General features: G+C 46.0%; 1 protein-coding gene across 1 annotated transcript in view; it reads right to left on the bottom strand.

The window, feature by feature from the left end:
* Positions 1-449: 449 nt before the first annotated feature.
* Positions 450-25,878, bottom strand: part of LOC147884852 (cilia- and flagella-associated protein 70-like) — a 55,722-nt gene continuing 30,293 nt past the window's right edge. Inside the window, exons 6-8 of the mRNA XM_087397711.1 lie at positions 12,058-12,516; positions 1,075-1,460; positions 450-981 (exon numbers count right to left, since the gene is read on the bottom strand). Coding sequence (XP_087253837.1) covers positions 783-981; positions 1,075-1,460; positions 12,058-12,516 — 1,044 coding nt within the window. The 3' untranslated portion in view covers positions 450-782. The remainder of the gene's footprint in view (positions 982-1,074; positions 1,461-12,057; positions 12,517-25,878) is intronic.

The raw sequence follows: 25,878 nt of genomic DNA, 5'->3' as shown, positions 1-25,878 counted from the left end.
TCTTTATTTTTCTTTAACTCTTACATTCCCAATGTTAATGCAATAAAATTCTATTGCGTCCAAGCACTATTACAAGACCTATAGAATCAATATGCTAGCACAGAAATTATTAGTCTTTTCACTTAAATTCCAACTAACATAGTACTATACATAAATGGTTGAAAATTGCAGGGCTAGTACTGCCTAGTAAAAGTTTAGTCCTCTTCTTAGTCTTGCTACTAATAGTTTCTTGCTCTTCTATGCAAGACACTCAACTAAATGAACACATTTAAAGGCCTGTATTGTGCTTTGCTGGTAAGAAATGGGAAACACTGGCATGATGAAGAGCAAAGCTCTTTTATACTGTTTAATTTATAGTCCCGTAGTCTTGAAGAAAAGAATGCACTAAAGCATCAAAAGATACACGCAAGTCTCAGATCATTGTCCCAAAATATCCCCTCATTATCATATAGGACAAATACAGTTGACTAGAGACCTGGGCAATGCCTTGTGAATAAAAAATGCCCAAAAGAACAAATGCTTGTGCAATTGTGTTGTCATACAAATGTGTCCTTTGCAAGTCATGTGGGTGAAATTTTCTTTTTCCAGCTTGTCACAGGAGCAAAGCATTGAATACAACTAAATTTAGTGTGTGTCAATTCCTTTGGAAACAAAGGAAACTATCATATGAACACATCACTTGCTGAAAACCCAGATGCTGGACATTGCCATCCTAACAATCTAAACCATCACTTATTAAAGCACTATATTTCAGATCTCAGAGAATCAGAAACATCCCACTTTTACAAATTAACATCAGCTGTGCATTCCTGAGAAGAACCTTCCCGTTTATTACACTCAGTTTGTATGTCGGAAACATTTGTAAATACTTCCTTCACTAGATCCAACCTCTCCTGCATAGATTCGGTTCCTGCTAATAGTTTGAGATTTGATTCCACATCCTTTTCTTTGCAAGCTTTCTGCAAAGCAGTCTCTGCAGCCCTGAGATTGAAATAACCTGTAAGGTGTTGAAAGAAACAGAAGGAAGATCAAGGCCTCACCACTTTATTGCACACATGAGGAACTTGAAGGTACCTGAGATTTCCTTTTTCTGAAAATGCTTCAGCTATCTCCACCAGCAAAGTTGGGAAGACATATGATTGTAAAGATTGTCGGAATGCAAATTCTGCCTCTTCCATTCTGTCTGTCTTGATGCACACAAGCGTCAAATATGACCATATTTTGAAATTCCAAGGATCCAGCAAATTTGCTTCAACCAATGCAGCTTCTGCCTGCACCATATCACCCTCTCTATAGTATGCCATCCCAGCACCAAGCCAAGAGCTACTGGTAGGCTCCAAAGAGCAGACTTTAAGATATACCCTCCTTGCTTGGTCAAATTGGTGATGTTGCAAGTAACATTTTCCCAGCTCAAGTTGCCCAAGCACACATTCAGAGTTGTCGCCACTATATCGAAGCATCTGTCAAAAATCACTCCCTCGAGGTTAAAAACACTTGGCTCCCAGCAAGAAAAAAGGAAGTGCAAGTTACAGGAACAATATACGTCAAGATTTTCCCTACAAGATGTTTTGCCTTCCAATTTCGTATATGCTCCCATCCTCCTGTCCCACTCAAAATACATAGTGCTATCTTTACATCCACTAACTCCTTGCATCATTCCCACCACTCTTCCAACAACCTGGCCTCTCCACATATGAACAATACACTTTTTCCTCTAGTGGTCCTCGGCCGAAGCCACAAAAAATAAAACAGAGTTTTGGAGTTTAAATTATTAATGCTATGTTCCCTGTGCTATGTTCCCTGCGCGGGACACTAGCAAGGGGAGAGAGAGAGAGAGTAGACAAGCCTATAGCTGTATTTCCATTCCAGCGTCTCCAACCAACTGTGCATTTGTCTTGTAGGAACAAGAATGGAGAAGAGTTGTGAACACAAGAGAACAAGAAGTGGACACAAGTGATTCCAACTGAAATATTAAAAAACAATGTCATTTTAAAACCCCCCTTGCCATTATTTGTATGTCTCGTATCCCCAAGCCATGTCGATGTTCTATGAAAAGAGGCACTGACAGGCTTTTAGGATAGTGATTCTCAATGTGTTTCATTCGAGCATGAAATACAGGATTGTTTCCAATAGCAATGCAACTCTGGCTGTCACAAAAGATCTGAGTTGCATCACCATCCTGAGCATGATGTAAGTCATGCAGAAGCTTCCTCAACCAGATACATTTCATAGTGGCTGAATTCGCACAGCTTTGTACTCTGCTTCACTACTGGGGAGAGACACTCGGTCTTGCTTCTTACTTAGCCACGAGATACATGCTGAAGCCTGAGCCCAATTAGAAGCAATAGCCGGAAGTAGACCTGCAATCATCTATGTCCCCTGACCAATCTGAGTCTCTAAAGCCACTCAGAGAAATATCACCATCTGGAGCATAATGCTGCCCATAGGTAAGTGTACCATGTACATAGCGGAGTACCCTCTTCGCTGCATTCCAATGTGTGACTGTGGGACAATGCATGAACTGAGATAGAAGCCCTGTGGCATAGGCAATGTCTGGCCGCGTAGAGCATAAGTAAATCAAACTACCAATCATCTGCCTGTACAAAGTACCATCAAACTTTTCACCCTCATCATGCTTACTCAGCTTGAGTCCTTTTTCCAATCAAGTGGCCACATGCTTACTATTCTCCATCTTAAATTTCTGAAACAATCTTGGCATATTTGGTTTGTGACAGAGAGATCCCCCCTTGGGTTTGCCAAAATTCAATGCCAAGGCAGTAGTGTAAGAGGCCCAGATCCGGAGACCCCCCTTTGAATCTAAGTAAAACCAATAAACAACCCCCCAACCCAGAGTGTCCTTGTCACTAATCCAAAAGCCCTTGGATTTATGCATCTACTGCAATATCCAAAGGGATTTCTCATTAACCTCGTTCCAACTCTCCTCAGAAACAGAGGTGGGCTGCTGCGCCTCCCCGTACACCTCCCTGCTGCCCTCCTCTGCCCCTTCCCTCCCTCTTCCCTCCCCTCCCCTCCCCTCCTTCACCTGGCTCTCTCAGCCCCCTCCCCACCTCCCTTCCCCTGCCCTTCTCAGCCCTCTCCCCGCCCCTCTCTCCCTCCTCCCTCCCCTGAGCCCCCTCCCCTCCACCTGGCTCTCTCAGCCCCTGCCCCACCTCCCTTCCCCTGCACTTCTCAGCCCTCTCCCTGCCCCTCTCAGCCCCCCTCCCCCACCCCTACCCCCACCTCCTTCAGCCTCCCTACCCCCGCTCCTACCTCACCCCTCCTTGCCCACCCTACCCGCCTCCCTCAGCCCCCTCCCCGCCTCTCCTACCCCCGCCCCTACCTTGCCTTCCCTGCCTCCTTGCCTTCCTACCTCCGCCCCTCCCCCCTCCCCTTCTTTGCCCCTCCCCGCCTCCTCAGCCCCCCCTTCCCGCCACCTCCTCTTCCCTTCCCTTCCCTCCCCCTTCCTCTCTTCCTCCCCGCCTCCCTCTCAGTCCCCCTTCTTTTCATCTCTACCCCTCCCACTGCCCCCTTCTTTCGGCTCCTCTATGTTGTTTTAGCCCCTCCTCCCTTACTCGCCTTTTCTGTTTGCAGCAGAAGTGACGGACAGATCATCCAACTGGGCTTGAATTGGCCTTCCCACCTCGATTGGCAATGGATTTCCAATCAGCCAATCCTAACCCACTTCCACCGGCCATCGCAAAAATAGTTACATTCTCAGAAGACGAGTTACAACAGCAGCTCAAGAAGAATGTAGAGCAAAGCTCTACCACGTTGATCGTACGTATCTATGGGTCTCACCCTTCTAGGTCACGAGCCAGAGACTGGATGCTTTTGGTGCTACCACCATGAATCAACTTAAAGATGTTCGGTTACTGGGAGGAGGTTTCTTCTAGGTGGTGTTTGATTCACCAAAGGCTTTGAGAATGTCCAAAGGTCATACAAACTCTACACTGGTCTTGTATACCTATGCTCTCGATTTTCTTCCGAAATAGAGAACCATCAGGGCTCTAGAGCATGATGTGATCATCAAGGATGTTGGAGTCAGGAACAAGAAGCCTGACTATAGGAACCCGTCTGGTCTGACCGCCTCTGCAGAGCTGAAGAAGATAAACTAGGAAAAGAGGGGATTTGAGTAACTAATCCAAAGGTAAATCCAATCTTTGCAAGGAGTCAATGGTAGACCTAAAGAAGATTTGGGAGTTTGATGAAAAGAGAAGTCGTCTGCTTGTCCTCCTCTAGAGAGTCAAAATCAAGAGAGAAGGACTTGAGGAAAATCTTCCTAGAGCTGAGCACTCAGGGACTTGCTTGAGCATTGTGCTCACAGCTCCAATAGTGTCAAAAGCCATATCTCGTCTCGAAAGTTGAATATCAAGGAGGTGCCGGGTGAGGTCCAAAGGCAAGGCTGCCAGCATCCAGTCCATAGCTCGTAACCTAGAAGGGTAGGACCCATGGATACGTGTGAAGGTGTTGTGAAGCTCTCAAGCTCCATGTTCTTTTTTTTCTGGTGAGAAAAGGACTTCTATTAAGTATGAAAAAAACCTGTGAGATCAAACTCAAGGTGGAAATACATCATGCAAGCATGAAAAAAGCTCCCTATAAGGGGCCAATCAAAAGCTTCTCAGAGCGAATAAGAAATAAAACAAGGCTAAGGCTGAAAGTGCCATCTCAACCCTGTGGATGCACAAAAGTGATAGAGCCAATCCTGCCTTTATAGCCACTCTCATCCACTAAATATGCTAGTGGAAAACAAAACACAGAGTAAAGTAACACTCATACAAAATCTTCATCTCTACACACATTGACACTCAATACAAACTCATGCCACATGTCTTCAGGAAGCCATTCTACTTCAGCCCACTCCTCATCATTCACATGTACTATCACAGACCAATAATCTCCATGAACCAGGGAAAGCATAACCTCAACATGAAAACCCTCAAACAAAATGCCAAGTAATTCTGGCCCAAGTTCAAGAGATAATATCATCATTCACTTTAATTGCATCTGTAGAAACAAACTGAAGTCAAGATTTTAGTGGGATCAGCAGGGTGTGGGCAGCTCGTAAGATAGAGCAGAGCATGTATCCACGTCATAGACTCAAGACAAGGTTCCACAACTGACAAAGATCAACTCAGAAAACACATAGAAGACCCATGAAACATAAATTCCAAGAAAATGACAACTTCAGAACTGCATAATTGCCACAAACACTTTTTGATAGCTCAAGGAATAATCAGCCACGCAAGCTACGAACCCACAGTCCACAAAAGAGCTTCTCCCTATGTCTGCATGCTAGTCCAAGAGCATCCCTCCCTTCTTCACATCAAGAAACAGTTGTAATCATCAGTTCATCTCATAACAAGGAAATTCTTCATGTCAGCCCACAGGCCAGCAACTATCAACCATCATCATGATTATGAATCCACAGGGGGGCTGAGCCACCATGCTGCTCCCTGGCTGCCCTGCTGCCCCGCCCCTTCGTCTCCCCGCCACACTCCACCCCAGCTGCCTCCCCCTCTGTTCGTTGCGTCCCCTGCCCGCTCCGCCCCCCCACCATCTCTCCTTCTTCCCGTCACCTCCAACCCTCCACCTCCCCGGCCTCTTCTGCTTCCTCCTGCGCTCCCTTGCCGGCCCCCCTCCGCCACCTCCTCTCCGCTCCTTAGCGATCTCCTTCTCTCCTTCTCTCCTCCCCCCTTCCTTCCTCTGCGCTCCTTCTTCCACCTCCTCGCCTTCTTGTCCCCTGTCCTCTTCTGCCTTTTGCCTTCCGCCGTCCCCCCTCGCCTTTCTTCTTCCACCTCCTTCCTTGCCCTCTCCCTCCTTCACCCAACCTATCCTTGTTTGCCTCATCTCGTCTCCGCCTCCCCCTCTGATGTTCTTCTTCCTCACCCCCCCTTTTTTCTTCTTCCTCCTTGCAGCGGGAGCATTTGTGCTTGCTAAGGAAAAAGAAAATCTTGGTGGTGACCCTTGGTCTGGCTAGACGGGCTCTATCGCAGCACCCTTGAATCCCACAGCCATTAAGGTTCTTCTTTCCCCTGCTGACAAGCAACAGGTACAACAGGTAGTTCAGTCCCTCTAAGACAAGGCGATCATGGGAAGAATTGTGGGCCTCACTCCTACAAGGAGACAGGTGCGAGAGTGGATCCAGGCAAGCTTGGCATTAGAGGGTGACCATATCCAGGAGGTCACCATCTATGGAAGAGGCGTATTTCTCATCCAGTTGAGCTCCCCCGACTCGACACTCTTGGAGCAGAGCCCCATCCTCCTTGGCCTGCATCTAGTGCACCTCTTTCCTTGATACCAAGGCTTTACAGTGGAGGACATGGGCACGACACACCATGTTCCCCGTTTTCCGGTTACGCTCCACTTCCTAGGGCTCCCAAAGGAGTATCGTGCCATTCTCCCCTTCATTGGTCGGGCATTTGACACCGTGCTCGAGTCTCCGCCAAAGTCGGCTGCCTCAGTTGTAGCAGATGAAGGGGTCCCTAGGAACAGATTGGTGGTTGAGAGCCCACAGTCCCTCCCAGAGTTGATCCACATAGAGACCCTTGAAGGGAGCACACTGCGCTAGCGAGTGGAGATTTTTGGGTCACCAGGCCAGTGTCTTCGGTACAGACAGATGGATCACCAAGCCAGAGATTGCTCCCGTGGCCATGGCCGAGCTCCTCCCCACCCACCCCCGCAGAGCAGTCAGAGTCAGCAGGCCAGAGCCCAGCACCCCCTCAAACAAGAGCAGTAGGAGTCTCAGACCCCCCAAGTGACCCCCTCAGAAGGGGACTGGACCTAGGTTAAAAAGAAAAAGAAACCAAGCAAACAGGCTCACAAGCGCCTCAGGCAGAGGGCCAGACGCAGAGAGAGATAGGGTTGTCCGTGAGGCACCTGAGGAGGAGGAGCAGCAGCAGCCCTCATGAGGAGATCCACCTCCCCAGTGGAAGGAGCACACTGCCCAGCTAGAGGATCCTCCCGTGTGGTGGAGGTTCAGCGCCTGCATTCACCCTTGCATCAGCAACGAGCCCCAGGAGCTCCTGTGGGACTGAGGAGGAGTGGATCCAGAGCCCCGGCGAGCCTGATCAGCAGGGGGATCTATGGTCACCCCTATTCCCCCCCCTCCCCCTCCCCCTCTTCCTCTCCACTCCCCCCCCTCCTGGGTTCCCCCCGCCCCCTGCCCCTCCCCCCCCTCTCGCCTCTCCTGCTATGATCACTCTCACCACCTGCCCCTTCTCTCTGCCTCCCTCCCTCCTCTCACTCCCACCGCCCCCCTCTCCACCTCCGTAGTAGCAGGTTCCTCAGTCTCCCTCCCCTCCCTTGCTTCGACAGCCCTGCCAACAGGCAAGGGTAAGATGACGTCCCCTTTTGCTTCCTCATCGCAGTATCAGGTCCATTCGGGGAGGGAGCCAAAGGGACGGGGCTCATCCTCCCTACCCCGAACAGCTCTGCACACTTCTGGAGGGGCCAGTAGTATGCCTAACACACCTTTGCCTCCAATGGCAATCTGATAACTCCTACAGCCAAACCACACATCGGCTCCTCTCGCGTGAAGCTCAGCTGAAAATTCACCTCCGCACCATGGGCGTGCCAAAGGTCCAGTCCCTGTGGCCCCATCCACTCATCCATCATGCGTGAAATCTGATCTCCCATAATAGCATCAAACACCTCCGGGGACCACTTCTCCAACCCTGTGGAGGCAAACTCGAATCTCCAAATGGGGTGTGTTTGAGAGCCCACTGCGTTGATCAAACCCCCCTTCTGGGGCTGTGCAGGACCATAAGCGTTACTTCCAGCGGTGGTAAAGGATAAGAGTCCGAAATCTCCAGATAATTCCAGGGTCCCAACCTCCAAAAGTCCCGCGGTAAGGGACGCCCAGGCTGGGAAGTCTCCTTCATGATGAAGTGGGCACGGAAGATCGACATTGAGCCAGTATCCACCCTAGTACGTCGTCGCACAGACACGGACTATTCACCCTCCAAACCCCCGGCAAAGTCACATTTCTGGAACATGCATCCACTCACAAGAGAGCCTTGTTTTCTGCACCCCTGTTCTCATGAGCTGGACCATAGTGAGTTGGAACGTGCACGGGCTCCACGACCGTGCTTGTAGCCAACCGCAATACCTAATACTCCGGAGGAGTTGCAGAGGGCAGTGGTAGGGCAGATAGTGGACATACTTTTGATTCAGGAGCAAATGTTTTCAGCATTAGACATCAGACGGCGACACCACCTTCTCCCAAGAAGAGGTCCGGAGGAGTGGTCCCCCGCAGTAGGACGGAGCGGAGGGGTCTTCATCTTGGTCTCACAAAATTTGGCTCCAGAGGTCTATGATTAAGGCAAGCTTATCCCAAGATCGGCAGTTTGGATGGGAGTTAGGACGGGAGAGTCTAGGATTGGAATCCTGAACGTGTATGCCCCAACGTGCAGACAGCACTGCCTGGCCTTTTGGAGGCGGTTATCAGAGTGTCTTCTGGATGTAGACTCCTGGATTGTTGGAGGGGACTTCTACAACCTGGAGTTTGGGGAAGATAAGCAGTGCGACACCTCCTTCTCTGAGATGCTAGCAGTAGAGTGTAGCACCTGGGAGCAGTTCATTTTCATGATCAGTGGCAGAGACCCGTGGTGAGAGCTAGATTTCAGCAGGATACCTGGCCTCCTCTTCTCCTTCGGACAAAGGAGACATGATGGAATGCTTGAGAGACTAGACCGTTTCTATGTTGGGGACTGGGCACTGCACAATGGCGGCTATATCGAAATTTTGGCAGGTACCACGTTGTCACACCACTCTCCAGTAGTATTTCACTTAGATCAGCCCCGTTGAGGTCTCCCTTAGAAGGGGGTCCGCATTCCAGAGGACCTCCTACAAGCATAGTTTTTTCCATATGTTACCATACGCATACGTCATACGAGTACGGAAGTATGATTGGAGTATGGTTCAGCCCTTGGGGCTGAAACATACGTGACCCTAGTTTTACCCAAAAAATTTCAGAAAAATATAGATTGATCATTGATCATTGTACACATTAAATTGACATAGAGGTATTAAACTGAAACTTGAAACTTGTATTAATTTTAAAGTCATCACTCATAAGTCATGAGTCGTGAATCGTGATTCATCATTCATGAAAGACTCCACCCTCCAGAGACCGTAGTCATCTGGATTCTAGATTTTGATACATCATGATTCATACATAGTGTCCACTATCAAATGATGGAATCATAGATCATAGATCAATAATCAATACTACACCAAAACATCATGATCAAAGGAAGTAGGTACTAGTAACTACACCAAAACATGAAACGCAAAACATCATAAAGAAAAGGCTGCCAGTGTGCCACAGCCCGGAAATAAAGCATGCATGACAATTCACAACCAATGAGGCTCAAGCCTCAAGCTGCATCTTCATCCTCATCCTCTTGCTCATCCTCATCCTCATCATCATCTGCATCAATGCCTGCACCCTCCTTATCCTCCTCCTCCTCCTCATCACTATCATCCTCATCTGCCTCGCCATGAAACTCCAAAAGACTAGAGCTGCTTGAAGCTGCAGCAACATCCATCATTCCTATGAGTGTAACAATAGCGGCTGCAATGTCTTCTCCCCCTGTATCTGCTTGCCTCCCTAGCAGCCTATCATCATCCTTCTCCTTGTTGATCATTTCTAGGGTCACTTCTATCTTCTCAAATCCCCTTTCCTTGATTTTGGAAATGAGACGCAAATTAGTATGGATGTATACTAATTTCTCGGTATTCTTTGGAAGCAGCCTATTCCTTCTTTTAGTATGGATAAGAGAGAATGTACGGTGACCACTCACCTCCAAAGCAAGTAGAAGAGGGCAAAGGGCTGCCTAAATAGAGGGCAGCAAGGTGCTGAAGAAGAGGGCAAACTGAAGAAGAGTGAAGGGCTGAGGGGACTCGGGAGTCAGGACTGAAGAAGAGGGCAAAGGGCTGCCTAAATAGGCTCTTGAGAAGAGGGAAAAGGGCTGCCTAAATAGAGGGCAGCAAGGTGCTGAAGAAGAGGGCAAAGGGCTGCCTAAATAGAGGGCAAATGGCTGCATAAATAGGCTCTTGAGGCAACAAGGTTGGTGTGCACGTAGACTGTAGTACATACGGCCTTTCTTGGGATTCGGGAGCCTTCACAAGGACGTCGTACAGATTACAAAATAGGAGCCAAGCAATAATATAAGGTACGCATCCCGATCCCCCCCCCCCCCCAAAGTCACGTACGAAAATCTGTACGTACGGCCGTACGGAATCCGTACGAAAAAAAGAACCGTACGCGTACAGATGCAACAGTGCCTACAAGACAAGGAGATCCAGCAGGTCATGGCAGGGATTTGGGAGCAGTCAGAGACGACACCGTGCGAGGACTGGGCTACGGTGGGTGGCCGATGCGATCCAGAGGAGTAGCAAGGAGTTGCCGCGTGATCATTCCAGCATCCTCTCCAGCACCCTCCAGCAGCTGCCACCCCATGTATCATGCCAACTTGTCCCTCTAGAAGCATGCAGAAGAGGCTCACGTAGCCACCTTGTTCCACATGCTCTACTTTCCTTTTTTCCAGCCACATCAGCACATGATTTTACCACTCTCACAAAAACGTAGGCCTAGACAATTAATCCCCAACCTTTGACACATCCTTTGCCCATGTACTTAAACTAGGCATTTAATGCATGCATGCTACACACGACATTACATACTTCACCCTCATTCATACATTAATGCCCATATGACATTACAACGAGACTACAACCACACATGCCCAAATGAATACTCAACCAACAAACACCGTAATATTGGATACTATGCTCTAGAGTGCCTGGTGCATCCACACCTTGGGCTCATCATTTCTCACTGAAACCCTACAAAAATCCATTCATATGCTCAAAGAGTTTTTTACATCACAGTAGATTCTTTTGATAAAAGGGTGCTCACAGATCTCAAGATCTATACAATCTACCCCCTGTCTGAACATCAAAGACCAAGGCATCTATTGTAGTGCAATGACCGGAATTGGAATACATGTCCCCATGAAAGCCCCCATTCAAATAGAGCAAGAAACAGGCATGTCATTTGTGTCAACCCAATCCATGGGTATGGCTTCATTAATTTGCTGAATTCACCCTGCACTTCCTCCAAGGTGACTTACCAATTCTAATTTATGATCCTTTGGAAGTTTTGTGAAAGCTTTCCGAGATCCCATAGAGGAGGCAATAGTTCATCTTTTTGAAAAGGTGATGGTTCTCGCGGCCGGTGGTGTAAGTGGTCGAGGATTACCTGGATAGGGCTCCATCCAACAATCAAGGATGAGAGGTCGACTCAAAAGAAGGGGAAGATGAAGATAGGCTGGAAATCCTAAGGGAGAGGTTAGGGGCTAGGAAAGAGGGGCTGAGGGGCTGAGAGAGAAGACGTAGAGGAGGTTAGGGGCTAGAAGAGGGGGGGATTTGCTGAGAGGGAAGAGAAAAAGGATGGGAGAGGGAGGGGCTGCTGAGGAGAAGGGATTTCTCAGGATTTGGAGCTGCTGAAGGCACGAAAAGAAAGAAAATAATGGCACAAGCAACTTACAGTTTTCCCTGACCAAGAAATATGAGCAAATACCAGGCAGAATTGTAGCAGCGTTGAATCTAAAATGTAGCTGAAGAACTTGGATCTGAAAGGCTCGGCTTTGAGAGTATTTATTCACTATTCCCACCCTTTTATCTCAGTCATTTTGTGGACCTGATGGGCGGGGCATCTCCCAAAAACTTTGTACTGGTTTACTGTTTGTTAGCTCGGTCCAAAAGATCAGACCTAAAAACAACTACTGCTAAACAGGATACCATACTATGTTCTATTTCTTCACTAGAAAGTGGGCAGCTCTAGAATCTCACAAAACATGTTGCACCCAGAAGACCTTGATTGTACAACCATGGATGGGATCAAAGGAAAATGCCAGTAACATTTCAAAAGGATCTTTCAATATTACGTATTACCAATACTATTAAGGATGTTGGGAGGTGGTACGTCCATAACACCACAGATAAGTAAAGGAAGTGAGGACGTAAAAATAAAAACTGAGCAAAAGTAGTCACCTTTTCATAGGCATAGATTGCTTTTTCAAGTAAAGAAGATGAGTAGTAGAGGTGCCCCAAAAAAAACCATGCTAGCATAAATGATTCACATTGGGTGAGTGCCTCTCTGATAATTTCAACAGCTCTGTTCTCATCACCAATCAGCTCATACACCTTTGCTAAACACAGTTTGTACACAGTGTCATAGGATACAGTTGCATGCTCGATACTTAGAACTTGTTGGGCCTCACTGGGCAAATGCAGATCTAACAGTAACAAAGCTGCGTCGATATAGGGATTATCCAAGACACAAAATTTCAGGATTGAATGGGACAAACTAAAAGGATGTTTCAAAAGGCTAGAGGTGAGCTCATGGGGTGATGCACAAGAGTATTTTGTAGCTTTCCACTCTGTATGAAGAACTTCTGCCTTCCTGAAACAGCTGTTTGTGCTCTCCTCTAGTCCTTGGGATGTGTTGATCTGCCAAATTTACAGTGAAATTGAGTAAGTTTAAGATCCTGAAAACTGAATAGAAAAGTTATTTAGTCTTCCCAGTTTACAGTTTCTCTTGCTGAAATCCCCCTCTTCTGTTTTTTTAAATATTAATAAAGCAGACAGACAAAAGAGGCTCAAAGCAGATGTCTTATAACTACAACTTAGGACTACAAAAGAGGCTCAAATCAGAGTCTGATATCACAAAGTATATACAAGCACAATGTGCATTAAGTTTCCTGATTTGTGACTGTGGTATTCAAAATCCTTCATTCACATGCAGACCAGTTCCACAGCAGATCTGTTATGTTGTCTTTTTGCTGAAAGGTCAGATGTAGGTGATAGTTTTGGCCTTCTATTGCAGCAGTTCTTTCTGAACTTCAACCATGAAATCTGGACAATTGTATGCCTATGTGAAGAGTATTTCTAGATGACTTCTCTATCTACGCAAGTCAGGATGCTTCTTGTAAAGATGAGTCAATCCAAGTAGACTATCTAGGAGCTCAAATGGGTCTTTAAGAAGTGCAAAAAGGTCCCCCTTTGTTTTTTTTTCTTTTTGCAAAAAGAGACTTCTATTAAGTATTAAAGAAAACCGTTAGAGCAAGCTCCATACGGGATGATACACCATGCAATGCATGAAAAGCTCAAAAGCCAAAAAGAAAGGATTGGGGCTGATAGTGCCATCTCAATCTTGTAGAACCCTCCGAGAAAAAGGGAGAACCCCTCCAAACTCGTAGGAATACAATCCTCCTAGAAGAGGCTGCCCGTGAAGGGCCTTGCATGCTAGCCCAAATGGCTATCAAAGTATGAACCGTGTTAGTCCAAATACCCGTGAACACCTGTGAAGGGTGTATCTGGGTGCCATTCAAGGCCTCTGTACATCTGGCTCTCCAGATGTGCCAAGAGGAAATGCTAGCCAGAATCTCCGAGAAAGTGTCCACTAAAGCATGAGAAGCTCTGAAGGGAGTAAATGGTACATCCTGAAGAGAGCAGGTCTCTGTCACATGCTTGCAGACCGAGAGTGCCCAAGAAGAAGGCTCACCCTCATAAAACATTTGGGCCCTAGTAAGGGATAACCAGGTGACCGAGCCCCAAGTCATAAAGAAAGGGAAGGTATGAAAAATGCTGAGTATCCGAGCAACCCCTTTCCAAACAGTCCTCGCCTATTACTGACTCTTCTGCAAAATGACAACGAGGCCAAGTAGGGTCAGCCCCAAATCATGATCTCCACAGGTTCATTGCAATCCCTCCATGAATAGAAAGGCAAAAGAAAAGAGTGATCTTTCTATTTCTGAGGGATTTCCAGAGCCTCCTCCAGAAGTTCCTACGCAAATCTGCGATGATGAAGAAGCTGTCCCAATGGGGGGCTCTGGAAAGAATCCAAGCCCTACTGCTCAACTAAAATCTCCTGGCATTACCAACCGTGAAACGAAAGAAGGAAATCCCCCTCTCTTGGTGCCCATGATCTATCCACTCCTACTCTCCTAGGTTCCACTGTAAGCACCTGATAGGTGCACCTCCATATAACCATAATCTCCAGGATCCCAGGGCCAAGAGCAGAGGGTCGGGTTAAATACCACTGCAAGCCCGCTCCATGATCCACAAAGCCAACAATCCTGACAGGCTGAAAGGCAACCTCTAGAAGAATATCATCAATGGATCTAGAAAGTATACCCCCATCCCCAACGTCAAAGACAAGTGTATCCTCCCCAACACCTCAAAGAGCGATCACCTGAAGAGGAACTGCTGTCCTCGAGAAAGCTCCCATCCAAGTGGCAGAAGTAATAGGCATATCAACTGTCTAGTCCACCAGGATGGTTGCATCTATCTGCTGAATCTTGCGTGCTACCCCTTTGAGGTGACTCACGGACTGTAGTCTTTAATCCTCAGGTAGCCTAATAAATGCTTTCCAAGTGCCTACTATGAAGGCAGGGCCTCTCTCTCATCTAGACCACTGCATGTAATGCGAAGTGCCCAGTGGTTTGCCATGCTCATCAAGAATACTATCATTCCAAATGACCGGCACCTATCAATCTCTTCGAGGGTAGAGGGCGAAACCCTGCGAAGTGTATTCCTGAAGCTGCCCCCAGCTTTCAGGATGGCAGCCATGAGAGGAGATGCAGGAGATTTGAGAGGGACGGAAGTAAAAATCCAGTGAGGGCTGTCCACCCAATCATCTCCCAAGGTAGGTGTCCAAGCCTGAATGTGTCAAAAAAAGAAGTCCTTCCAAGGTTCCTGCCCGGGCATGATACCCCTCACCATCACCTTACAAAGCAATGCCCTGCATTGCAGGTCCGGGTCAATGATATTAAGATCCCCTTCACATGTAGGGAGAATAATGGTCTCCCAGGCCACCCTCGCTGCAACATCTACCATGCCATCGAGTCCACTCCATAAGAATTTTTTGATTGGTCTAGTAAGCTGAGTGATGCACTCTCTAGATCAGCACTAGCATGAACACACAAACCAGGCGGTGGCCAAGAGAACGTGATTCACTACCACAACTCTAGATGCAAGGTCAAGTTTAGCTGAGCTCCAGAAGAGAAGCTTTTTCCTTATACTCTCCAAAACTGGGGTAAACTGCTGTGCTGGAGAGATGCCCAACCCTACCTGGCATCCCAAATATCTGACAAGAACACCCCTCTGAATCCAGGAGAAGCCAATGTCAACTCCCCAGCCTGGAGTGTCCTCATCGTTGATCCAAAAGCCAAAGGATTTATGCCAATTAATGTGTGCTCCTGTAGCTAAGCAAAAGATATCCAAGGCTGTCTGGAAAGCATCCAGTGACTGCGAGGAGGCCTCAATAAAAATGGTAGTGTCATCAGCCAACTCACAGTCCAGAAGCTCCTACTCCTGTCTCAAGGGCAATCTCAGCCCATATAAACCAGCCTGAGATCTAAGAAAGATACTCATAGCTTCAACCAAAAAGGAAGGGGGCTAAAGGGCATCCTTAACGAACTGATCTGGAAGTCTGAAACCTGTCACCCCTTACCCCTCCAATCAAAACCTGGCTGTGGGCTGATCTGTAAAGGGAGGCCACCCCTCTAATCCATGCATCTGAAAATCCGAATCGTAGAAGAGTGCCCTTAAGAAAACCCCAATCTACTCTGTCATAGGCTTTCTCAAAGTCCAAGAGTAGAATTGCCAGCCTCTGCTTGCTCTGCATAGCCCACTCCGAGGCTTCCCAAAAGGAAAAGATGTTATCAAATATGCTCCTGCCATGCACAAAGCCTATCTGAGTATCATGGGTCCCCCTTTGCTTTGATTGTCTTGACCCTGAGAAATGTGTGTCCTTGGCTCTCTCTCTCTCTCTCTCTCTCTCTCTCTCTCTCTCTCAAAAATGCCCATATTTATGAAAGGGAGTTAGAGGAGGTAATGGCGAAAGGGAACATGCCTTCTACATGTCACGAAATGAGCAAGTACTTAACAGATATGCTACTGTCAACAGCCCAAAAATATTTCCCTAAAAGCAAGTGTAGAAACAAGGCAATGCCATGTAATCACTTTTATGACCAGGATTTTAAGGATCAAATAGAGCATGGAAGACGGCAGTCACAACGGAGAAGGAGAACAAAGCTCAAATGTATAAGCAAGTGGTAAGGAATATAAAAAGATTATTTCTCAAGAATAAACAGCTTGAAAGCTTTGAAGAGCTGAAACAAAATCCCAAAAAGATCTTTGAAAATTGCATGGCAGCAAACCCCAAGAAAGGAAGACGCAATGGGAGGACATGATATAATTTGTAAAAAGCCTATACAAAAGAGATGGGGAAGAGAAAATAGATCACAATTATACTATCAAAGCAACTGATGGAATCATAATAGAGGAAGACATAGGAAAAGGGCTGAAAAACTTGCTAATGGGAAGGCCCCAGACACACAAGGGCTGGTAGAAGAAATGTTGACATGGGGAGGCAAAAAGACAAAGAAAATGCTTACTAAGCTTATGAATATGGCGCTAAAAGAAGGATTTCCACCAGATTGGCAGCTTAGTAGAACTGTGCTGATTCATAAGGAAGAATTATCAGACACTCATGGTGAGCAGTTTAATGACAAAACTATATGGCACTATTCTTGAGCAAAAAATCAGCACATGGGTGAAAGAACAAGGAGCCAGGGCACCATCCCAAGTTGGGTTCTGTCGGTCCCAAGCACTCAACGGTTGATCATTCGGTTGCCATAAGAGCTGCAACTGAAGGACCCAAGCATAAGAAAGAAGCTGTCTATTGTTGTTTTGTAGACTTCAAGAAAGCTTTTGACACAGTCACAGGTAAGAAATGATAAAAAAGACTACAAAAGCTCAAAGTCCCTCAAGAACTCAGAGAGGCCACGTATCGACTCTATGAGAAGGTTTTAGCAGAGCTAGCACATCTGCTAGTAGATGGATCATGCTCCATGGGAAAAACTGTAATAAGCAGTGACATAGGGGTTAAGCAAGGCTGCCCCCTCTCACCAACACTTTTTTGGTCTCTTTATCAATGATTTGGAGGGGTGGATTAGAATACACAGCAAGGAAGGTGTTCAAATTTCCGGATACACTTTACTAATGCTTGACTATGCAGATGATGTGGTATTCTTCGCAAGGAGCCAGGAGAATTTGCAGGCACATTTATATGCACTGAGAGAATTTTGCAAATATTCAGGAATGCAGGTCAACATAGATAACACAAAGGTAATGGTGATTGGAACACGTAATAGACAAGTAGATGTCACCTTTGAAGGGGAGCCCCTGAAATCAATCAACATGTATAATTCTAGGACTGGATTTCACTGACTCACCACAAGTGGAACGCATGCGTGGAAGGGAGGATTTTGGGGGGTTTGAAAGCCTTATATAGCTTCCAAAATAAATTCAAGAAGACTCATTTGTGGAATTGGGAGATGAGAAAGTTTCTGTACACCATGGTTGTACAGGCAGTAATACTTTACGGATGCCCAGCTTGGGCACTCGGACTCTCTAGGATGTATTGGGAAACGATAGAAACTCTACACAAACATTTCCTGATAGAGTTAGGGGTAAAGGCATAGACACCTTACCCCATCCTAATGGCTGAGACAGGAATGATATTGCTAGAGGGGGAAGCACTATATCAATTCATGGCTTACCTCAACAAAGTTGAGAAGATGGACACCGGTAGAATACCACACAAGGCGATGGAAGCTACACAAATCAAAAGGTGGTACAAAGAGGGAATGAAGTGGATGGAATCAAAGGGTATAACAGCTGTTGATATACCAGAATATGAATGTGAAATCAAGGACATAGTGACACAGAAAATGATACAGAAGCTATGGCAAGACTAGGGGACAAAAATGCAGTTCTACAAGCAGGAGATCAACTCAATGGACAGCTATGGAATGCATAAATACCTCCGGGAAGACATATCAATATTTAAAATACATTTAATCTGCAAAATCAGAAACTAGTCCACATGATCTCGAGGTAGGGGACAGGTGGGCAAGACCCAAGATCCCTAGAGAGGAAAGGAGGACCGGTAAAATCTGCCACACAGCAGAGGTAGAAAATGAGCAGCATGTACTCCTAAGATGTAGACCCTACACTCACATCTAAGAAAGACAAGGGCAGCAGAGACAATTTGAAGAAAGCTAGGAAGCTACTTGAAAGAGGTAAGCTACCCCAACAAGTACTCACTACATAAAGTTTGTTATATTTTCTCACTGGTTGTAAGGAATCACTACTAGTTGATAGTGATCACCTATCCCATAGATCCTCAAGGGTCTCACAGTGGACTTTAATACAGTCGTATCATCTCTCTCTCTCTCTCGTTAATGCTTCTGCACTGTGTGCAACATCGACATATGCCGCCATCCCAAAAGCATAGAGATCACAGTCACGTAGGCACCACGCATGCAACATGCCACGTGTCATATTGGGAGTTATCCCATATACACTATGGCTTTCTAGAGTCTAGTGTCACACTATATAGTGTTGTACTTGTCTATTGTCTAAGACATCAGTCAACATCAAGCTCTTTTGGTATCATGTGAGTACTTGTCCATTGCTTTCATTTTCTTTCCATTTCATTTCCATTATGCTTGTTATCTTTCCTTTCCATTCCCAGGGTTAGCTTGCTTCTCTCCCTACCACTATGATCTTTCAAGAAGACGGGCCTTGTAATTTTCCATAGTACCATCGGAATGATACTTGACCTTATAGATCCATTTGGTGCCCACAATATTTTAACCAATGAGTGGATCAACCAAATCCCATGTGGCATTCTTTTCAATGGACTTAATTTCAGATTCCATGGCCTTCTACCATGAAGGATGTCGCTATGCATCCTCAAACCTTTGAGGCTCAATTTCAGCTTCCATAACGGAGGTCATCAATGCAAAATTGACCTATCCATGAGCACTTCTTGTGCTTGCCCTGGTTCTCCCAAAGTAGGCTGATCATTCTTGAATGGTCAACCTTGCCCATTTTGGAATGGATTTCTCAGCTGTACCGGTGGCTGTACTATTTGGAGTCGTATCCTGAGGTTGACTAACTTCACGACGGTGGTAATGTATCCAAACATTGGGCTGTTTTCCCATACTAGCTGGCTGCCCATCTGGAACATTTGAGGGCGAATCACCCTCAACATGTGGCAAACTAGCTGAAGTATGAGAGGAGGAAGGAGTATCCTCTAGAGAACCCATATCATCATCCTCAAACTAAATTATATCCAAAGGAATATCATCATAAGGTGGCAAATCCACACTAGTGGGCTGCATGCATTCCTTTTCAGCAAATGCAACATCTTTGCTGATTATTATCTTCCTAGTTGTTGGATCATAGAACCTAAAGCCTTTACTTTCTGTACTATATCCAACAAAAATGCAATTGATGCTTTTGTCATCAAGCTTTGATCTAAGCTGAAATGGAATTAAAGCATAAGTAACTGAGCCAAACACTATGAAATGATGAACCTTTGGCTTTGAGCCATAAAACCTTTCAAAAGGTGCCACATTGCCCAATGCTTTTGTAGGGCATCTATTATGTATTTATGTGCCTGTAGTAATGGCCTCTCCCCAAAATGCCTTTGACACTTTCTTGCATTTCAGCATGCATCTTGTCATTTCCATAAGTGTCACATTCTTTCTCTATGAAATAGGATTGTGCTGCGGTGTGTATGGCACGGTCTTGTGATGCTTGATCCCATTTTCCTTCAAATACCCTTCAAAGGCATTTGATGTTTACTCTCCCCCATTGTCTGAACAAAATGTTTGTATCCAGGAATTGGTTTGGTTCTCAGCCAAGGCTTTGAACTCTTTGAACCAATAAAACACTTCAAATTTAGTCTTCATGAGGAAAACCAAAACTAGGAGCTAGTGAGTGTGGCTCTGATACAACATGAAGGAACAAATGGAGAAAGGTTGTGAACACAAGTGAGCAAGAAGTGGTCACACAGAAACTCCAATAGAATGCTCAATGAAAATGAAGTATAAGTAGTTGGTATATATAGTACGTAAGTACTACACACCAAAATAGACTATTCTACACCACCATATCATTGTATGTCTCTAGAGCGACTCCATTCACCCTCATCTCCTCTAAACACATACCAATGGCCAAACCTCATGGGCTATTGGGAAAAAGAAATAAGAGATGTTCCTCGGGCGAAGGCTAGACTAGAGGTGGGATTCATGTAGCACTTGCTGCTCGAGCTAGTGCACCTCTTGTGAGGGAGTCCAAGTTATCTACCAATGAGGGTGATATAGGCACAGAAAGACATCTGTATTACATGAGGGTGGTATAGGCATAGAAAGACATCTCTACTATTATATGTTCTAAATGCCCAACCCGAGATGGGCAACCACTCACCTGGTTCCCACCACACCTTGCACAAGGGTGTGCCCTCTCACAACCAAAGGCACCACCAAGAGTGATAGTGTCCGTATTGTTGTGGTTGGGGTCAATGGTCCAGCTTCGCCCCTCACTATACCATGATGCCCAAGGTGACGGAATGGAAATGAGGACCTATACCTCCTTACATACTACCAACACCTACGAGGTCTCCTCCTCTACCTGGAAGAGCTATCGGTAGGAGGATATAGTCATCTCTACCTATGGATCTGAGTGCATCTGGCCCCTCTTATCTCTCCGTACAACCCATCGTCCGTACAATCCTCAGCCCATCGTCCGTAACCCTCAACCCATCGTCTGTACCCCCTCAACCCATTGTTCGTACAACCTCAGCTCGTACCAACCCATACCTATGTACCTTTATACTAGCCCGTACCCTCTCCGTACCTAACCCCAGGCTAGGCTGAGCCCTTGGCCTAGCTCTCGGGGTTAGATATGTAGAGATATATACAATGATATGGTAGTGTAGGATAGACAAGGAATTAGTCTATATTAGAGATTTTGTGTGCTCTAGTACTTGGACTATATATACCAAGTACTTGTACTTCATTTAGGTGAACATTTTCAGTTGGAGTTCACTTGTGTTCACTTCTTGTTCTCTTGTGTTCACAACTCTTCTCCATTCTTGTTCCTACATGTGGTATCAGAGCTAGTCCTTCTAGACCTATCACTTGCTTCCCCGCTCTCCCACGTGCTCATGTTGCTCTTCTATCGCGAAGAAGAAGTTAGTTCTTGCCGGTCGACTTCTTTTTTGGCTGTCCTGAGCTCCCACGAGCTTCGCATGATCTTGAGCTTTAGTTTTGTTATAAGATTTTACACTAGGAAGCACTCCTCAACTGGGCAACTTCGTTTTGCGTCGCGCGTAACTTTTTCAGGCAATTTCGGATACCGGAAGTTATGTAGCTATGTCGTTCAGCCCATAGGAGTTTTGATCAATCATAATAAGTTTTGTCCTGAGCTCCCACGAGCTTCTCGTGATCTTGAGCTTCAGTTTTGTTACGAGATTTTACACTAGGAAGCACTCCTCAACTGGGCAACTTCATTTTGCGTTGCACGTAACTTTTTCAGGCAATTTCGGATACCGGAAGTTATGTAGCTATGTCGTTCAGCCAGAGGAGTTTTGATCAGTCATAATAAGGTTTTAGCCCCCCCCGAAGCTGTTTGTGCTCTCAAAATTTCACTTTGAGAAACAGATCAGGAGATACCAGCAATATCACTTATGTTTTGCTGTCTTTTGACTGATTTCTATACATTGCACCTAAAAATAGCTCCGTACACTACCTCGCCATCCGTACTGCCATCCGTATACCTGTACACCTCGACATTGCTACCCATTGCCTCCCCAGCTTGCCATTCGCATCTCTAGCCCCGGATTTAGGCTTTATGATCCAGCCACAGGGTATGCTTCATTGGCCAGACTAGAGAGGCAGTGCTTCCGCTTGCACTTTTAGGATCCATGCACCAAGGGGTTGCTTTTTGACTCCTTGGTTCGCCTAGCAGGGATGTATGACAGCCCTTGTTGGGGGCCAAACTTGTTGGATACAGAGTGGGCCCGTGTGGAGCAGCTACAAGTTCTCATGTTATCACGGATGATTTGTGGTAAGTCATCCGTTCCTCACCAGCTCATTCAGGCTGAGTTTGGGTCACCCCCTTTATAGCTAGATGCTGCATTTCAAGTCATCACGTATCTGTACTGAGTTAGGGAATATGGGGATTATACCTCAGAGCGTAGCAGGCTACCATGGATAGCTCTATCCTCTTCTATGGTACTTGCAGCAGGAGGAGACCAGAGGTGCTGGTATGCTCGTACAGAGAGATGGTTTGAGCAATTGGGGCTCCACATGGATAGACTACCTCCCTTCCAGTACAGCATGGATGGTCCGTTCTCTCCTCTCTTATCACAAGAGGTCAACCAAGTTATCCGTGAGGATCTACTACAGCTACACACATTTCGGACTAGGTTGGGACCGAGTGAACTCCCAGTGAAGCTTAGCTTCTACAGAGATCACTTCTTACATATCACAGCGGAGGGTTTCATTGACCCACCAGGATACACGCAGATTCACCTACCCCACTCGTTGAGGATCTCTCTTGGCCAGTTTCGGGTCTCTTCACACAGACTTCGCATCGAGAGCAGCAGAGTAGAGCGACTACCCAAGGAGAGGCGCATATGCACACTGTGTGACATGCAGGAGGTTGAGACAGAGGAGCATTTCATCTTCAGGGGTCCTGTGTACTATGAGATCCGAGGGTGTTTCCACTGCCTCTTCAGGGATAGTTATAGGATTTTGGCCTGTTTCCTTTCCTACCTAGACTAGCGGTGTTTGGCAGGTTTCATTCATGAGGCACTTAGACACCGTGAGAGGATACTCCGAGCACGGAGACAGGAGCAGACTTCTTCCTTGGCTGATCCCTCTTAGAGCTCTATCACGGAGTTCTTTCAGCTAGATCACATGAACCCCCACGAGACGAGGCCTCGACATGACTGTGACCCGGAGCCTGTGACCCAACAGCTCAGACAGAGGGTCGACACACAGATCACACTTGGGGACATCCCCTCCTTGTTTAGAGTCGGAGCCCGACCGACGGGGGTCACAGTAGCCCTTGTCAGACGCAGAGCTACGACCAGAAGACATGCCAGGACCGCACCTCTGAGTGGCTAACAACACTCTATTGCCGCCTTCATTCCTCCACTACCTCATCCATCCTAATATCTTGCTGCTGCCGATGATGATGATGATATTGATGACGATGTTGAGATTGATATATAGTCGATCATCGACATGACTATGTTGTACTTACGACTTAGTACTACCATTCTGCATTTTTGCATTTTGCATTGGTATGGACGCTCGTTTAGTAGCTCCACTACCACAGCTTGTTGTATCAGGATTTTCACAATCTCATCGACCCATCGGTCTTCCGAAGACTTTAATAAACTTTCTTTCTTTCTTTCTTTTTTTCTGGTCCATCTAGATGTTGTTAAGTCATTAGACATTTTGCACTTTGTCCCATAGGCCCGTGAGGCCTTCCAAGGACGTTAATACGACTTTCTTTTCTTTTCTTTCTTTCTTTCTCAACCATTGTAAGTTGGTCCCTGCCAACCTTAAATCCATCGCCTGGAAGAACTTCCATGTCATCCTCTCACCCTACTACACCCATCTCATCCTGGAGGAATGGTAGAAGTACTCTATACACCAAATCTCCATCGTACAAGTCAAGTTTGGCATCCTCATATCTGTCCACTAGCCACTAAGAGACCAACTTATGCCCCTAATCCTCTCGATGGAGGCACTAAGAGACCAACTTATGCTCATATCTGTCCACTAGCCACTAAGAGACCAACTTATGCCCCTAATCCTCTCGATGGAGGCTAGATCTAAGTTTAGTGCTCTCTCTCTCTTTTTTTTGTGTGGTGAAATCATTGATTGATTATATTATATGAGTAGTAACCTCAAAGAAAGGTTCTACAATTACATCAATTGAAAATTTCAGTATATGCCAAAAAGACCTCATGATCTATGCAGCGGGTCTGCAAGCAATCAAAGAAAGATTGCTGCAAAGAACGCCTAAAAAAGCCAAACAGAGAGAAAGGAGGATCACCAAAGACTTTACAATTCCTATATGTCCATAAAGTCCATAGTACCCAGTAGCGAACCCAAATGAAGAATAGATGAAACTCCGGTCTGAATGGATGAAACCCAAATAGCTAGAAGAACTTCCCAAACGGAACAGATGGGAATCTCGCTCGCAAGTGCTGTTGAAGCAGATCAAAAAACTCACGAGAGCACGGACAATGCCAAAACAAGTGAGGCACAGTCTCTGAAGAAGCAAAACATCTATGTCAAAGTGCAGGAGCAATGTGTCGATGAGCTAATAGCTGTCCAGATGGAAATACTCCCAAAAAAACTCGCTAAAAGAAAACCTGTTGCTGAAGCGGTACTTTATAGGCCCAAAGTTGCTGTAATCTTTTCCTCCACCACTTGGCTGGGTGATGCATTCGCCAAACAGAATCACCTCTCACTGAAACCCAAGGTTGAGGCAAAAGGATTTTATACAATGCAGGTACAGTAATCTGAGATAGCCTCAAAGGACGAGAAGAGGACCCTGGAGAAGTCAAAGTCCAATCTTCCAGTCGGTTCTGGAGTTCCAAAGGAGGAATTGGAACAAAGGGCGAAAGCATAGAAGTAATTTATCGCCACAAAGGACGATAATGAGAGCCCAATCCATATATAGTGGCTGCTAGAGAAAAGGGGAGCACAGTACCAACATCATCTATAACATCAGCAACCGAGGTGATGCCTTTAAACGAGACAAAGTAGGAACGTCGAGGTTCTTGTAAAGCCAAGGGAGACTAAAAGACTTTCGACCAGTGAATGCTTTCAGCTCTCAAAGAATTCCCAAGCAAAGATTGCCATCCATTCCATTCCAAATGAGAAAGAACATGCTTCCAGTCAAGAAGCAAGCGGGAGACAAAAGGGCATCCAGGCAAAGTGCCATCAATGCAGCCAAAAAAGAAATCCCAGTGATCGAGTTGCCAATGACCAAACGCAGAAATACTGATATGAATGACCAGAGTCCTAATCATAAGAGCCCAAGGCTGATCACCTTGCAGAAATTGCAGCAACATTTTCCCCCTGTGGGCAAGAATATGCACATGAATATCCGTGATGTTCAATCCACCATGCATCTTGGGAGAACAAATGTGATGCATCGAAAGCAGCCTGAGACTTTTTCTGCCATGTTTGGATCGCCAGAAGAGTTCCATAAAGACAGACATGAAAGATGTAAGATCTGCCTTAGTGAACATGATCAATGGCAAGTAAAATTGAATATATGTCACAACGATGGACTGCACTATTCGAAGACGAACGTGCAAAGGCCAGGTTGCCAGTTTCCAATACTCAAGCTTTTTCCGAAGCTTAGCCAAAACCCAATCGCTTTGTTGTCGGCGAGTGAGTTCCCACCCCAAAGGGTAACCAAGATGACGAACAAACTGAGTGGGTGGAATGATATCTCTCTCTCTCTCTCTCACACACACACACACACACACACACACACACACACACTCTTTTTTTTTTTTGTGAAATCTTTGATTGATTATATTACATGAGTAGCAACCTCAAAACAAGGTGCTACAATTACATCAACTGAAAATTTCAGTATATGCCAAAAAGACCTTGCAGCGGGTCTGCAAGCAATCAAAGAAAGATTGCTGCAGAGAACGCCTGAAAAAGCCAAACAGAGAGAAAGTAGGATCACCAAAGACTTTACGATTCCTATATGTCCATAAAGTCCATAGTGCCCAGTAGTGACCCCAAACGAAGAAAAGATGAAACTCCAGTCTCGATGGATGAAACCCAAATAGTCAAAAGAACTTTCCAAACGAAACAGATGGGAATCTCGCTCGCAAGCGCTGTCAAAGTAGATCAAAAAACTCACGAGAGCACGGACAATGGCAAAACAAGTGAGACACAACCTCCG

Source organism: Dipteris shenzhenensis, chromosome 26 (assembly GCF_047967505.1).
Source record: "Dipteris shenzhenensis isolate YYH24624 ecotype China chromosome 26, Dip_SZ_1.0, whole genome shotgun sequence".
Classification (NCBI taxonomy): Eukaryota; Viridiplantae; Streptophyta; class Polypodiopsida; order Gleicheniales; family Dipteridaceae; genus Dipteris; species Dipteris shenzhenensis.
Note: the sequence above shows the minus strand (reverse complement) of the source record. Positions and strands in the feature narration are given on the sequence as shown.